General features: G+C 39.4%; 2 protein-coding genes across 3 annotated transcripts; one reads left to right on the plus strand and one right to left on the minus strand.

Annotated features, from left to right (window-relative positions):
- Window positions 1-1,530: 1,530 nt before the first annotated feature.
- Window positions 1,531-8,238, plus strand: LOC132980389 (protein NipSnap homolog 2-like). Its single transcript, XM_061046525.1, has 10 exons — window positions 1,531-1,674; window positions 2,299-2,438; window positions 2,543-2,588; window positions 3,010-3,104; window positions 3,600-3,670; window positions 3,789-3,929; window positions 4,727-4,758; window positions 5,936-6,030; window positions 6,884-6,967; window positions 7,178-8,238. Exons 1-10 carry the CDS (start codon window positions 1,583-1,585, stop codon window positions 7,240-7,242), a joined length of 861 nt encoding a protein of 286 aa, XP_060902508.1. The 5' UTR covers window positions 1,531-1,582; the 3' UTR covers window positions 7,243-8,238.
- Window positions 7,677-10,862, minus strand: psph (phosphoserine phosphatase). 2 transcript variants are annotated; one of them, XM_061046526.1, is made up of 6 exons: window positions 10,696-10,862; window positions 9,764-9,907; window positions 9,504-9,638; window positions 9,169-9,314; window positions 8,910-9,058; window positions 7,677-8,770 (listed from the first exon to the last, which is right to left on the minus strand). In XM_061046526.1, the coding sequence occupies exons 1-6, from the start codon at window positions 10,845-10,847 to the stop codon at window positions 8,660-8,662; spliced, it is 837 nt and encodes a 278-aa protein (XP_060902509.1). In that variant the 5' UTR covers window positions 10,848-10,862; the 3' UTR covers window positions 7,677-8,659. The 2 variants fall into 2 exon arrangements, with proteins under 2 accessions (XP_060902509.1, XP_060902510.1); XM_061046527.1 differs by lacking the exon at window positions 10,696-10,862 and adding an exon at window positions 10,534-10,624.
- Window positions 10,863-12,260: the final 1,398 nt, after the last annotated feature.

The following is a 12,260-nucleotide window of genomic DNA, read 5'->3' on the forward strand; positions in this document are numbered from 1 at the left end:
TGAAACAGCAGAAGAGAGGAGACATGTTTGTTAAATGACGATACTTTCATCTATCTGCAGGTCTGGTGCTCAATGAGGTGAGATGAATTGTTATAGAAAAAGCATTTCACAGTGAAGTGCTTTTATTCCATCAAAAAGGGATCATTCTAGAGTTTAAGTCAGGTTTGCGCATGTCCACTATTTTGATGGTGTCCGGACTCTTATTTTAACTAGCAGTTACCTTAGTATTTGAAATAGCTGTTTATAGGTACAGATTGAACTGTAGCGCCCCCACCTGTTCAATTAGCGTAGTTGGTTTTGGGAAGAATTTGACCAACATGTAAAACAAAATTCCGTATTCCGTGCGTATAACAAATAGAAAATGAAACATTTTCTTTTGATATAACCTTTTGTAAGAAAATTATTAAAAAACGACTCTCAATCAAATTTACAACTCCCTTTTTTTGGTGATCATTTATGTATCATGTATGTATTATTTATTCTACTGAGAATAAAACAACAAACTTTTGTTTAGCAAAGCATGAAATATTATTTACTGTTATATTTAACAATAATTTGTTACAAGGGCTACTAAGGAGAGAGATTTCTAGACTCACATTGGTTTCCAGGGGCACCAGGTGAAAATCATTTATTTATACATGAGGTAGAACTAAATTTAGAGTCAACATCATACCCTGTCAACAGTGAGCTTTTCAAGGTTCCTTTGAGTCATCTGTGTGCAGTTTAGTTGTGAATTCAAACGATCTCTGAATGTGATTACATGCACACCTGGTGGCCTTGTATCCATAAACATTCTGCAGGTTTTTATCAACTTGTTATATCTTTATATCTCTTTCACCTTGAACATCTTAGTCACATACTGCGCTGCATGAGTCACCGCAGTTTCTTAAGTATAGACAAGACTAGTTAGATAAACTGCATAAAACAAGGGTTACTTGTCTAATCACTGGAGACGGAACGGTTGTTCACTCTAACCTACAGGTAACTTGATTTGATGACACATGCACACATGCCAGAGAATAATAGTTTTTCCAGGAACATATTAATACACATTAAACTGATATGAAACACAGTTAGGATCTCCAGATTTTCATGTGTAAGACAGAACCAGAACACTTTAAAAACCTGATCAAAACCTGATCAAAACAAGGATATCAGTATGCACAGCCACAACCGTGAGATTTTCACAGTTTACACTTGGACACGTAATTATAATCCAAACACATGTTTGCTTTTGTCAAAGTGCATGTTGTGAAAAGTGCTTTTAAGAAGTAGCCTACAAGGGCCAATTTCCTATTTTTTCCCTTTGTTTTATATAATTTACATTATATCTTCCAAAAAAATATATATTTCTCTCTCTTACAAATATCTACAATATAATATAATATAATATAATATATATAATACTAAAGTAATTCTAAGTGACAGAAAAAGATAGATAGGTTGATAGAAAAAAAACTTCCCTGTTCTCCTTCTTTGGTCCTTTTGCTGACTGTGCGCCCTGATCGCTGTTACAAGTCAGCGCTGCCACCTGCTGGTCACATGCGGTAACAGCGCCTGTTGTCATTTAGCACCATTGAAGATGGCGACTGGAGTCCTTCACAGAGTCAGCGGTGGTCTGGGTCGGGCTAAAAGCAGGGCCCAGTCGGCCGGACAGCTCGTCTTATGGAGCAGGTGGGGCAGACATCACCATGTATGCACTGTGCTCATGTCTGTAGGGTTTGTAGTTTGCTGCTGGTTAATTTGTTTCGCTGTGTTTCTGAAGTGGCGACGATGAGCTCGGGCGAGCTAGCCCGTTCACTGCTAGCCAGTCCTCAGTGGCCTTCAGGTTGTACTCACATTAAAGCAAGCTACACATTAACTCTGTAAATCAAGGAATATAACAGGTTAATGCTGTGTGTATCTAAAGGCGAAGGGGGAGGAATGCAGGTTTCTCTCGTTTTTGTAATTCAGCATCTTAAATGTTCAAGGTCAATTTGATATTTCACTGAGAAATGTGTGAATATCTTCATGACTTCAATAGGAGGTGGTTCTGGTAGATAACCCTGTTGTATTCCATAAGCTTTGTCATGACAATGTGCACATTAAAGGTGCTGACATGTCTAACCCAGTCGGTATTTTGAATCAAGTACTCTTGCAGTCCTCTTCAAAAGAAAAAGCTGCAAACCTGACTGATTATTTTCTCGAATGAAATGTCTTCTCATGTAAAAGATACCTGTCTTATATGAGCGCAATCTTAACATGCATTAGGATATAAGATTAGGACAGGGTTTAATTGAGATTATTCCGTGTTTGCAGGGGGTTTGCCACATCAAGCAGCAACAACAGACAGGACAGCTGGTTCAAGTCACTGTTTGTGAGGAAAGTTGATCCCAGGAAAGATGCACACTCCACTCTACTGACCAAAAATGAGGAAAGCAATCTGTACAAAATTCAGTGTAAGTTTACCTCACAATATTATTGCATTGAATTTAACCATTTGACCTGAAGATATAATGAGATTGTCATTTGTTTAATTTGTTATATCTGCCTTTCCTTTCAGTCCATAATGTCAAGCCAGAGTGCCTGGATGCTTACAACAAACTCAAGTGAGTTACTGTGCGAACTGTTTTAACTTGTATGTATACAGTTATATGTCAGCAGTGGTAGCATGAGGCCAGCACCATATAACATACTTTTGTGCAGTGTTGGATAAAAATAAATCAGTGTAGTCTATTCCTGTGAAGTGATTGATGTGCTGGCATGACTTTGGTCCTTCACGGGGCGAACCTAGCTCATGCCTAAAATGAGTGCTCGTAGTGAGGCGCTAAATTGAGACTTGCGACATTGCAGAGACGACACATGGCCAGAAAACGTAATTGTTATTTACATTTGAAAGACGATCGCTATTTACATTTTGGCATTTGACTGTAAATTTGAGCAGAAGGACATTTGATTGTATCAGATGTGCCAGTAGTGACGCTGTGTTTCAGCATTTGTTTGAGCTTGGTGTTCCTCATTCATTCACAGTGAAGATCTTTTGCCCTCCATCCATGCTGATAAGTACTACCCCTGTGAGCTGGTGGGCACCTGGAATACCTGGTATGGAGAACAAGACCAGGCTGGTAGGGTTACTAAACTAGATTTAAGATGTCTAAATACTGTAGAGAAAACGTGCTATCATGTCATTGTCATTATTGTATCAGTGCTATCATCTTCATATGTGATCATTTCTGTTTGTAAAGGTCTCTTCTTTTTTATTCTTCTTTATTTCACAAATACATTATGTTGCATTTTTTTTGTTGTCCAGTATAGAATTATTGGCTCTAAATTACATCAGCTAATATACTCAACCATTGAGTCTGATATAAACAGTAAATACTTAGGATCAGTTCCTCTGAATTTCACAAGCCTTACCTGCTTACGGTCATCAATAAAAGGGCGGGGCTTGTTAACTTTTTAGTTTTTAAATTGACCTCACTTTGACCAAAGTCCAACCCTCCCTAAAAAGGTGTAAGAGTTGTGTAATGGTTAAATAGTTTGTCTCAACATTTAATTACCCTGATTTCTATTAATTTAGCTTAATGCAGTTTGCCTGATCAACGATATATTCTTCACAGTTCATCTTTGGCGCTACAGAGGTGGATACCCAGCTCTTACAGAAGTGATGAACAAGCTCAAGCAGAACCAGGTAGAGACCATTTCAGATGCGTCGTCTTGTTTGTACAACATCAGTTTAAGTGTGCTAATAACCGAGTTCATCCATCTGTCGAAGCAAAGCGTATCGATTGGTGTCCGTCTGTTGGCAGGAATTCACAGAGTACAGGAAGGAGCGCAGTAAGATGCTGATGTCTCGCAGGAATCAGCTCCTGCTGGAGTTCAGCTTCTGGAACGAGCCCGTACCTCGAGAGGGTCCCAACATCTACGAACTCAGGTCCTACCAGCTCAGGGTGAGTCGTGCAGCAGAGCTTGTAACAATGAGCCATCAGTGCTGCTGTAGATTTCTGAAGGTGTGAAAATGATCGAATCTAATGCCCGACATGGCCTTTACGTTTTCAAACTTAAACAACACTTTTACCAACAATGTAAGCATGTTTTTAACGTCAGCTAAAAATCACTTTTGTATAAACACTAAAATGTATAAATAACTTTATAGTCTGTACAGAATGTAACACGCAACTTGCAGTCACATGTTTTGAATCTGTGACCTTTAAATGACCTCAAAGAGGTTGTCTACATAGACATGTAATGTGATGAGAGTCCTGCTCAGTCATGTTTGTGCTATATTTTCTCATCACTATGCAAACAGTCTGGATCTTTTTTTTTGGACTTAATTGGAAATCCAGGGTTGTCTGATTTCATCAGGATCAGTAGTTAAATTGAAAGCTCTACATCCTCAATACACATCAGCTCCTGCAGGTTAAAGTTGTCTTTCTAATCTGAGAGAGGAAACTGTCTGTGGATCAGTGTTTCCTGTGATGAATGCAGGCTATTATCCTTCACCACAGACTGAGATACAAACAGGAGGCAATTTGTTGTTTTAAGCACCAGAAAATGATAGAAGAAGCTTCGGATGTAGCTCTTATTGCAGCTTATCTCCTTAACGACAGAATACCTGCGCTGCATCTTTACCATTTATTTTGTTTTAAAGTGTTTGCCTTGGATAGAACGTGTGATATAAATCTGTAGTGAAGAATGTTATAGGTGCTTGACTGTAATAAAGGTGTTTCTCTTTTCTTTCTTCTAGCCAGGGACCATGATCGAGTGGGGTAATTACTGGTAAGGCAGCCTGCAGTCATTTGATTCACTGAACAGTACTTACAGAATTGTTGAACTACATGAAACCTCATCGGGCCTTTGTTAATAAGAGCTATTCCTCAGAGAGGCTCTACTTCAGAGCTGCACTGTCACACTCTCAAGTCAAGACTCAAATTCATCAGGAATATTAAGCACACTACAGATGTGTGCACTTAATAGTTGATAGTGAAAAAAGAGGACAGAGCCAACAGGTCAAAGTGTATCAGTTTGTGGAATGCAGTTGATTGCAATTGATTTAAAGGGAAAAGTTTTGTTTTTTTCAATGATCTGTGTCTGTACTTGTCTGACTAGTTTACATTATTTTCTTGTTGCTAAATCCACCAGATTACATTCCACAATAAGTCTTGAACCCTACACTCAGATGAAGGCAGATGAAGAAATGTTGTTACAATGTCTGCTCGTTCAGTCAGTCGTTCCTGCCACTGCTGCATGATTTTATATGTAGATACAACTCAAAACACTTATATTCCATCCACGTCTAATTTGAAGATTTCACAGCGTTCTAATAAAGCCGACTTGACATCTGAAGCCAAAAACACATTGGATTTTAAGTTTGCTCTAGGTCAAAGTAAATATTCCTTTAACTACTCTTCTTTCTTACGTTTCCATCTTATGTTTGCTAAACAGCCTTTGACTGAGCAAAAGTCATCCAGATAATACCAGCCAAGCAATTTTAAGGCGATTTCATACAATTATTGAAGGCCGAAGACAAAAAATATCTTCTTCAAGTAACAAAAACATGAAGAATTGAAACCTTTGAGTTTAGTTTCCATACAGTGAATATGCTCTGGATGGGTTTATGTTTTCTTTTGGGGAAAACGTGACAGATTGAAAGCATTAAACTCACACAAGTCCAATCCTTTCACAATAATGTGGCTAGTGTTAGATGTGATGCTGCAGTAAAGTATTCAGATAGTCATCTACTCTAGACAACATCACAAGAACAGACTGATTCCATCAAAAAAAACAACAGTCAGGATTAAATTACAAATATTCAAATCAAGTCAAAGATTATGTTGAAATCCTTATTTGAACTCTGATCAAGTGTCTTGCCTGTGCATGCCTGGTCTTGTTTTTCCAGATGAAGCCTTGGTGTTCTTTGGCCTGCGTTGTGACTGAAGTTTTTTCTTGTCCACAGGGCTCGGGCCATCGGGTACCGGCAGCACAACAGAGAAGCAGTGGGAGGGTTTTTCTCGCAGATCGGCAACCTCTATATGGTTCATCACCTCTGGGGTACGCTCACATGCTAGGCAAATAACATGCTGACTGTGTCACTATGTAGATAACTGTAATAGTGCACAAATCAGTTGTTCCTCAAAGAAAATCAATCAAAGGCTTGATAATTATTTCTTCAGTCTTTTGCAATGCAAACATTGCTGACTCCACTATCTAAAAACTTGTGGGTTTGTTATCAGAGTGTTCAACTTCTGTTACCTATTAAAGTCTTCCCCTTAATCTAGGCAATTACAACAGGCATATTCCTGTAGTTTTATGGACTGAATGCTGCACTTATTGATATTTGTATACAAATGATCAAGTTGCTCTGTACATCAAAAGTGTACTTTTAACATGGAGCTTTACTTGCAGTAAAGAACCCTGTCAAAGTAATCACCTACATGTTCCTCTTAGCTCTACAGAGCATTTAACTTAGTTTTTTGTTGCCAGTTTCACTGCTCTCATCTACATTTTTAGCAGCTACTACTATAGCTGTAACTGAATACCGTTCCAGTTGACAAAGTTGTTTAGGATGTTGTTTAATGACAAGCCGGTGAACATGAGGAGACTGGGACACAACACATTTCATTTTGGTTCATACCTGCTTCGATTGTTCGTATGTCAGATTGTGCTTTAAAATGAATCATTACCATTTTTCAAAGGTGATCTCACCTCAAATACTCTCCAGGAGCTATCACACACATTGTATGCTGTGGCAGTTCTTAGAACTTCATTATTCTGTTGTTTTTTTTTTTTTTTTAAAGAAACCAGATTAATTCAACATAAAATTTGATAATGACAAGCAGCCACCAGCTCATGGTGCAGTGACTTCATCTTTTAAAAGTAATGCTTTATGTTTGATTACCTGCAGCTTACAAAGACCTTCAGTCTAGAGAAGACACGAGGAACGGAGCCTGGCAGCAGGAAGGCTGGGACGAGGTGGTGTATTACACAGGTAAGCAAAGAGAACGCTTTTGGTCATTAAACTTCTCTGCTCTCAAAAAGGTCAACTTTTTAAAGGCTTTTCTGCCAATGTTATTCCTTTTTTTTTTTTTTTTTTTTTTTTTTTTTTTTTTTAAAGGAATGTTTAGCTTTAAGTCACCTTGGGAGCTCTGTATCAACAGGTGTAAAAGCAGCTCTAAAATTTGTATTCCCTTCTCTACAGTTCCCCTCATTCAGCACATGGACTCTAGGATCATGATCCCCACAAAAGCTTCTCCACTGCAGTAAAAGGAAGAAGTCCGCAGGCATCATAATGGATGTTACATACATCAAGAGCGTCACTATCATGGTTTCAGCCTCCTTTCAGTGCTGACAACAAACATCAGTTCTCTGTTCTTGTTTTTGTTTTATGACTTCAAGATGCCACTAAGACAAGAGGCTTCTATTTCTACCATAAAGATATATATATAAGATTTAAAAAAACTCCACGCAACTGAAGACACAGCTTCTTTTATTATCCTGGTTCTGGAGCAGGATGAGTTAATTTGGCCAAATGAAACCTCCTGATGGTTGTTACTTCTGACGTCTCGTGCCACATTAAAATTTGGCCTTCAAAAGCTCCCCTAAGTTCATAATCAACCAAAGTTACTTGAAAAGACGAGCAGCTGAGTGGCGTGAGGAAAGAATTACTGAGGTTCACTGCACAGTGCATGAGCTATTTATTTATGTCAATTTGGAGGAAAAAAAAGTTAAACGTGTACTGAGTTTCACAACTAAAAGAAAAGCCATGTTAGTTCAGAGTGATGAGAGAAAGCCTCTATATATAATAAAACTATTATTAAGTCTGAAATGGTGTGGAATGTAAATCTCGAAATTTCAGATTTGATTCTGATAGATCTTTCCTTTTTTTGTTGCAAACTACACCTTTCAGTTGTGGGGTTTTTTTTCTGGCTCTTCCTCTGTGTCCTGTTCGATAATGTTGATGTTTCATGGTGCTGTGTTCATGTCTATGGCTTCTACTTTTAGTCTTGTGAAGACGACATGCCTGATTTTAAAGACGGTTTTTATTCAACATGTTTTAAAAGGAGTATGACCATTGCTTCAGAAGCTCTGGAAATGTTGTCTACGAGTGGCTGAGTGAGTCTAGCACCAACTTGTGCTGCTGTATATTGAATAATCAGAGTTGTCAAAAGGAAGCATGTATATCTTTTTTTCCCCTCAGTTCATGGAGTACAGTGAGGGAAGGACAAGAAAGTTACAACCAATTAAAAGAGTTCAAACAGCGACTTGGATAACATGTTATTTTTATTCTGATGTTCTTAACACACTCATTGACATGTCTGGTTACAGCTCTTAGCATTCATACTGAATTAGAACATCTCGATCACTCATTGCACTTGCCGTAACATTAAGGAATCGTGTAAGTTTGTCTAAAGACTTAGAAAGTGCAGAAACATCAAAAATAATATTTCTTAATCCCCACACAGACATTGTGTGTGGTGTTTTGTTTAGTGTCTTCTACTATAAAAATCAACAGTTAACATCCCCATGAAGGTAAAATGTGTCTGGCTAGAGTTGACATTTTGAGTCATTGTAGAAATCTATGCAGAGTGAAAAGGAAAAAAGTGCACCAAGTTAAACCCAGAGGCACACCCTCTGGTGCAATAATAGTAAAAAAGGGTTAGGAAAACACTATTGTAGCATCTTAGATCTTCTCAAGCTCCTTTAGCAGCTCCCCAAAACTTGTGACGTACCACAAAGACCTCTCTTTAACTTGCGGCCTGATGACGTTTCCTCCAAATCCAATGAATGCACTCTGAGGGACGGAAAGATCACACCGTTATCACACTATAGCACCAAATATGAGTGACAGTGTTTTCAATAATCCATTTGAACGAACTTTCCAACAAGCACACATTCAGCTCCATTATAAGACACCTTGTGTTAACACTCACCGCAGGAGGACAGGCCTCTAGATCAGTGGCTCCGTCTCCAATCATCACTACGGTCTTCAAGCCGTATTGCTCCTTCAGCATGCTGATGACCCTCCCTTTTCCGCCACTCTCAGCTGTGGGCTGACTCTCATCAAAACCAGCATACTCTCCTGAAAATAATACACCAATATAAATCTAATTAAAGATTAGGATGAAGGTACGATTTGATGCTCCCGCTTGTGAAAGCAGAGAGAAGTCACAAACGGCCTCCAGCACTTACCGTTGAAGTAGAACTTGAGCCGGTTGGCGTAGACGTGATGTAGAGGAATGTTTAGCTGAGTGGCCACATGTTCAACGATGCAGCGGAAGCCGCCTGAGATGAGAAACACCTTTATGTTGCGCTGGTGTAGACGGTCCACGAGCTCCCTGGATGAAGATAAACACACGTTTAAAACACTTGCTTTTAATGGGTGAAGTTTTTTGTATGTTTATGTTTGTATTCTTAAATGGCTTTAATTCAAAAGCATATATCCGTATCAGATGGCTGTGTACCATTTGCATGCCATTCCTCCCATATTGAGGCTGATTTGGGGACACTTGTTGAACATCACTCACCTAATACCTGGAGTCAGCTGAGGTGGGTGGTCTGTAATAAGTTTGTTCACTTGTTCTCTGGAGCATCGGATGATGGAGAGACGCTCCGTAAGCGCAGTTTTAAACGTCATGGAGCCACCCATGGCTTTGCGTGTCCTGAAATGTGAAAGCAAAACAAATATTTTTGATTGATATTTTATGAAGGACCGAGTATGAATAGTTAAAGTTGACAGATTTATGTGTCTTAATATTTAGACATATTTGTTCTTTAATACACGCACATTTCAGTGACTGCATCCCCCACACCACAAAATTTGGCAAGTTCATCTATGCCTTCTTCTTTGATAACTGTGCTGTCCACATCGAAGCAGACAGCATCTGCTCTCCTGAAGAGTTCCTTTGTCTGTGAAAGTGAAGACATCGTGCTGCAAAGACAAAAAATAAACTTTTTTTATGAGACTGTTAAGAAGTATTTCCCTGTGAATTACAAGTGTGATAGAAAACTTTTTCACTCTCACGGGATTGTAATTTGTTTAGAAAGTCAACCGAGGATAAATCTAATGCTGTATGTGCTGCTTAAATGTGAGGTGTGTGATTTTGCCCAGCAGCTGCATGACACCATTGTGCCACTAAGCCCTGTATGCAGTGGATGTCTTCTATCCAGTGAAGCAGCAAATAGATCCGTTGAATGAAAGACCTATGTGCAAATATTTCTGCATCAACCGGGCGCTTCTCAAATAAACACGTGTCCCCGGGCATAGACTGTCCCGGGCCGCTCGGAAGACACAAAAGCGTTGCGTAAGTCTAACATATAGCCTACTGTAAGAGGCCCATACAGACATGCTCTGCACGTATTGCGTCACCCGGCAGCAGGCACACTACAGAGAGCAGAGGATGGCGAGGAAGAGTGAAAACATACATGAAGACAAACGAGCCGCTTCCCGTTCGCTCTCTGTGTCTCACGATGGCAAGCGACAGTGTAAATAAAAAAATGTTACACCACGTTAGAAATAATCGTCAAAGAGGATGTTATTTTATATTTATTATTTACCTGTCCTTTTCGGTTCAAATTCGCATGAATCAAGCGCTTCTGGAGCCTCTGTTTAACTTCGACCGTGAGGGATTAATTCATCGGCGGAAAGAAACTGAAAAACTAATGCCGTTTGTAAAAAAACAAACAATAAAAAGGTACAAGTTAAGCTTTGGTACTTACTGGTGTGTGCAGCGTTGATAAGGCACTACTAGCAGCTTCAGCATTAGCCGACCACTCAATGGGTTCACTAAAGAGAAGAAGCACTGGGTGATGGACCAATCAGAGCGAAGCAGTTTTGAAGGACCGCCCACTACCCGCTGGCTCGATTCCATGACGACATGAACTGTCAGCGAATGGCTAATAGCGATCTACACTGAGAGCGCTGCAGAGTGTTCATAAGATTCATTTATTTCCTCCTTATGTTTCTGTATAGAAAAAAGGGACATTGAAGGAGAAGTTTAATCTCTAATTAATGGTGTTGACTTTTCATACAGTTGATCCAGACTTGACTTTAAAAGAGTTAGTTGAGACGGACCTCTAAGTTTTTAGAAAGAAAATGTGAAACACTGCAGCTGACTTTGACTTTGCTTTTAGGTTGCAAAATATACCTACATACTGTTGGAAAAAAAGCTATTAAAAAAAGCATATTGTGTGCACACATAGGCCTACATAAATACATCGGCTATTATAACTGCTAGGCCTATATATAGAGAGAGAGGTAGAGAGACATTGATTAAATATTATTCCACAGGGATTGTTTTTCTGACCCTGACAATGGCCCTTTTGGTGAAGTAGTGGGTGTTGGAGGAACTGGCTCATGCTGCTGAGTGGTTTGAATGTCAGCTTACGAAACTATACAGTAATACACATCCAGGGTGAATAAATCTGCAGATTGTTGGGGATGGTTCATTTCAGGTGCTGGTGGTCCTGCAGGCTTTTCCAAAAATGGTTGTTGCTTTTCAGCCTTTATTTGGTGTAGCTTCTTTTGCTTTGCTGGTTCTTGGTTAAGAGAGTGTCTAGCCGAGTTGTACAAGAGTCTGTCCTAAATTCTTTATCTCCTCCTTTCCTCATCAGAGCTGAGGCAGGACATAACAGTGTAAGCGAGTAAATACAGTTCTGTAGCACAATGGTTGGTAGCTGCAGCCTCTAAAACACTTAATCACTTGACCTTTACACGTTGCGATTCTGCAACAGCCCTGTAATGAAGTTCCCCCTTCACTGCACTTACCGTATCGTAAAAACAATCCTGGCTGCTAGCATATCTCCTGAGAATTGAGAATTAGTCGATTTTTCTTTCTAAATGTACATTTTGAGGTTGTCAGAGTTCAAAGGCTGCACAGAAATGGAGAGATGGGTGTTCCGTGTCTAGTTTGTTATTTCCCACGCAATGCAGTTAGTATTTTGGCAGTTGAGGCAACAATGAGCAGGGTGTGTAGGTTTTAGTGCTCTGTGGGAGTTATTTGGTCAGCCAGTCAAAACAGGCCTGATGTTGGATGTAAACAATGACAAGAATGAAGGAAGAAAAGTCACATGATTAATATAATACTTTGCAGTTAATTATAGTTACTAAGTATAAGCATTAGTACTTGGTTTCTTATTTTATGATCCACAAGTAAAGCTTACTCGTGGCACTCCGCTGTTCATCTCCTTACACTGGCTCCCAGTTACTGCTCGCATCTCCTCTGTCGCCCCCCGGTTGTGGAATGAACTTCCAAACTCCATTAGATCTGCAGAGTCCCTCTGCA

Source organism: Labrus mixtus, chromosome 9, assembly GCF_963584025.1.
Source record: "Labrus mixtus chromosome 9, fLabMix1.1, whole genome shotgun sequence".
Classification (NCBI taxonomy): domain Eukaryota; kingdom Metazoa; phylum Chordata; class Actinopteri; order Labriformes; family Labridae; genus Labrus; species Labrus mixtus.

What these genes read in the sequence shown, in the direction of transcription:
- LOC132980389 (XM_061046525.1), top strand. Translation starts at nt 1,583, where the DNA reads ATGGCGACTGGAGTCCTTCACAGAGTCAGCGGTGGTCTGGGTCGGGCT. An exon ending in CAATCTGTACAAAATTCAGT is followed by an intron (nt 2,439 to 2,542) that starts GTAAGTTTACCT and finishes CTTTCCTTTCAG; the next exon opens with TCCATAATGTCAAGCCAGAG. An exon ending in TGGAGAACAAGACCAGGCTG is followed by an intron (nt 3,105 to 3,599) that starts GTAGGGTTACTA and finishes TATTCTTCACAG; the next exon opens with TTCATCTTTGGCGCTACAGA.
- psph (XM_061046526.1), bottom strand. Translation starts at nt 10,847, where the DNA reads ATGGAATCGAGCCAGCGGGTAGTGGGCGGTCCTTCAAAACTGCTTCGC. An exon ending in TATCAACGCTGCACACACCA is followed by an intron (nt 9,908 to 10,695) that starts GTAAGTACCAAA and finishes TTGTCTTTGCAG; the next exon opens with CACGATGTCTTCACTTTCAC. An exon ending in CAGCTGACTCCAGGTATTAG is followed by an intron (nt 9,315 to 9,503) that starts GTGAGTGATGTT and finishes ATCTTCATCCAG; the next exon opens with GGAGCTCGTGGACCGTCTAC.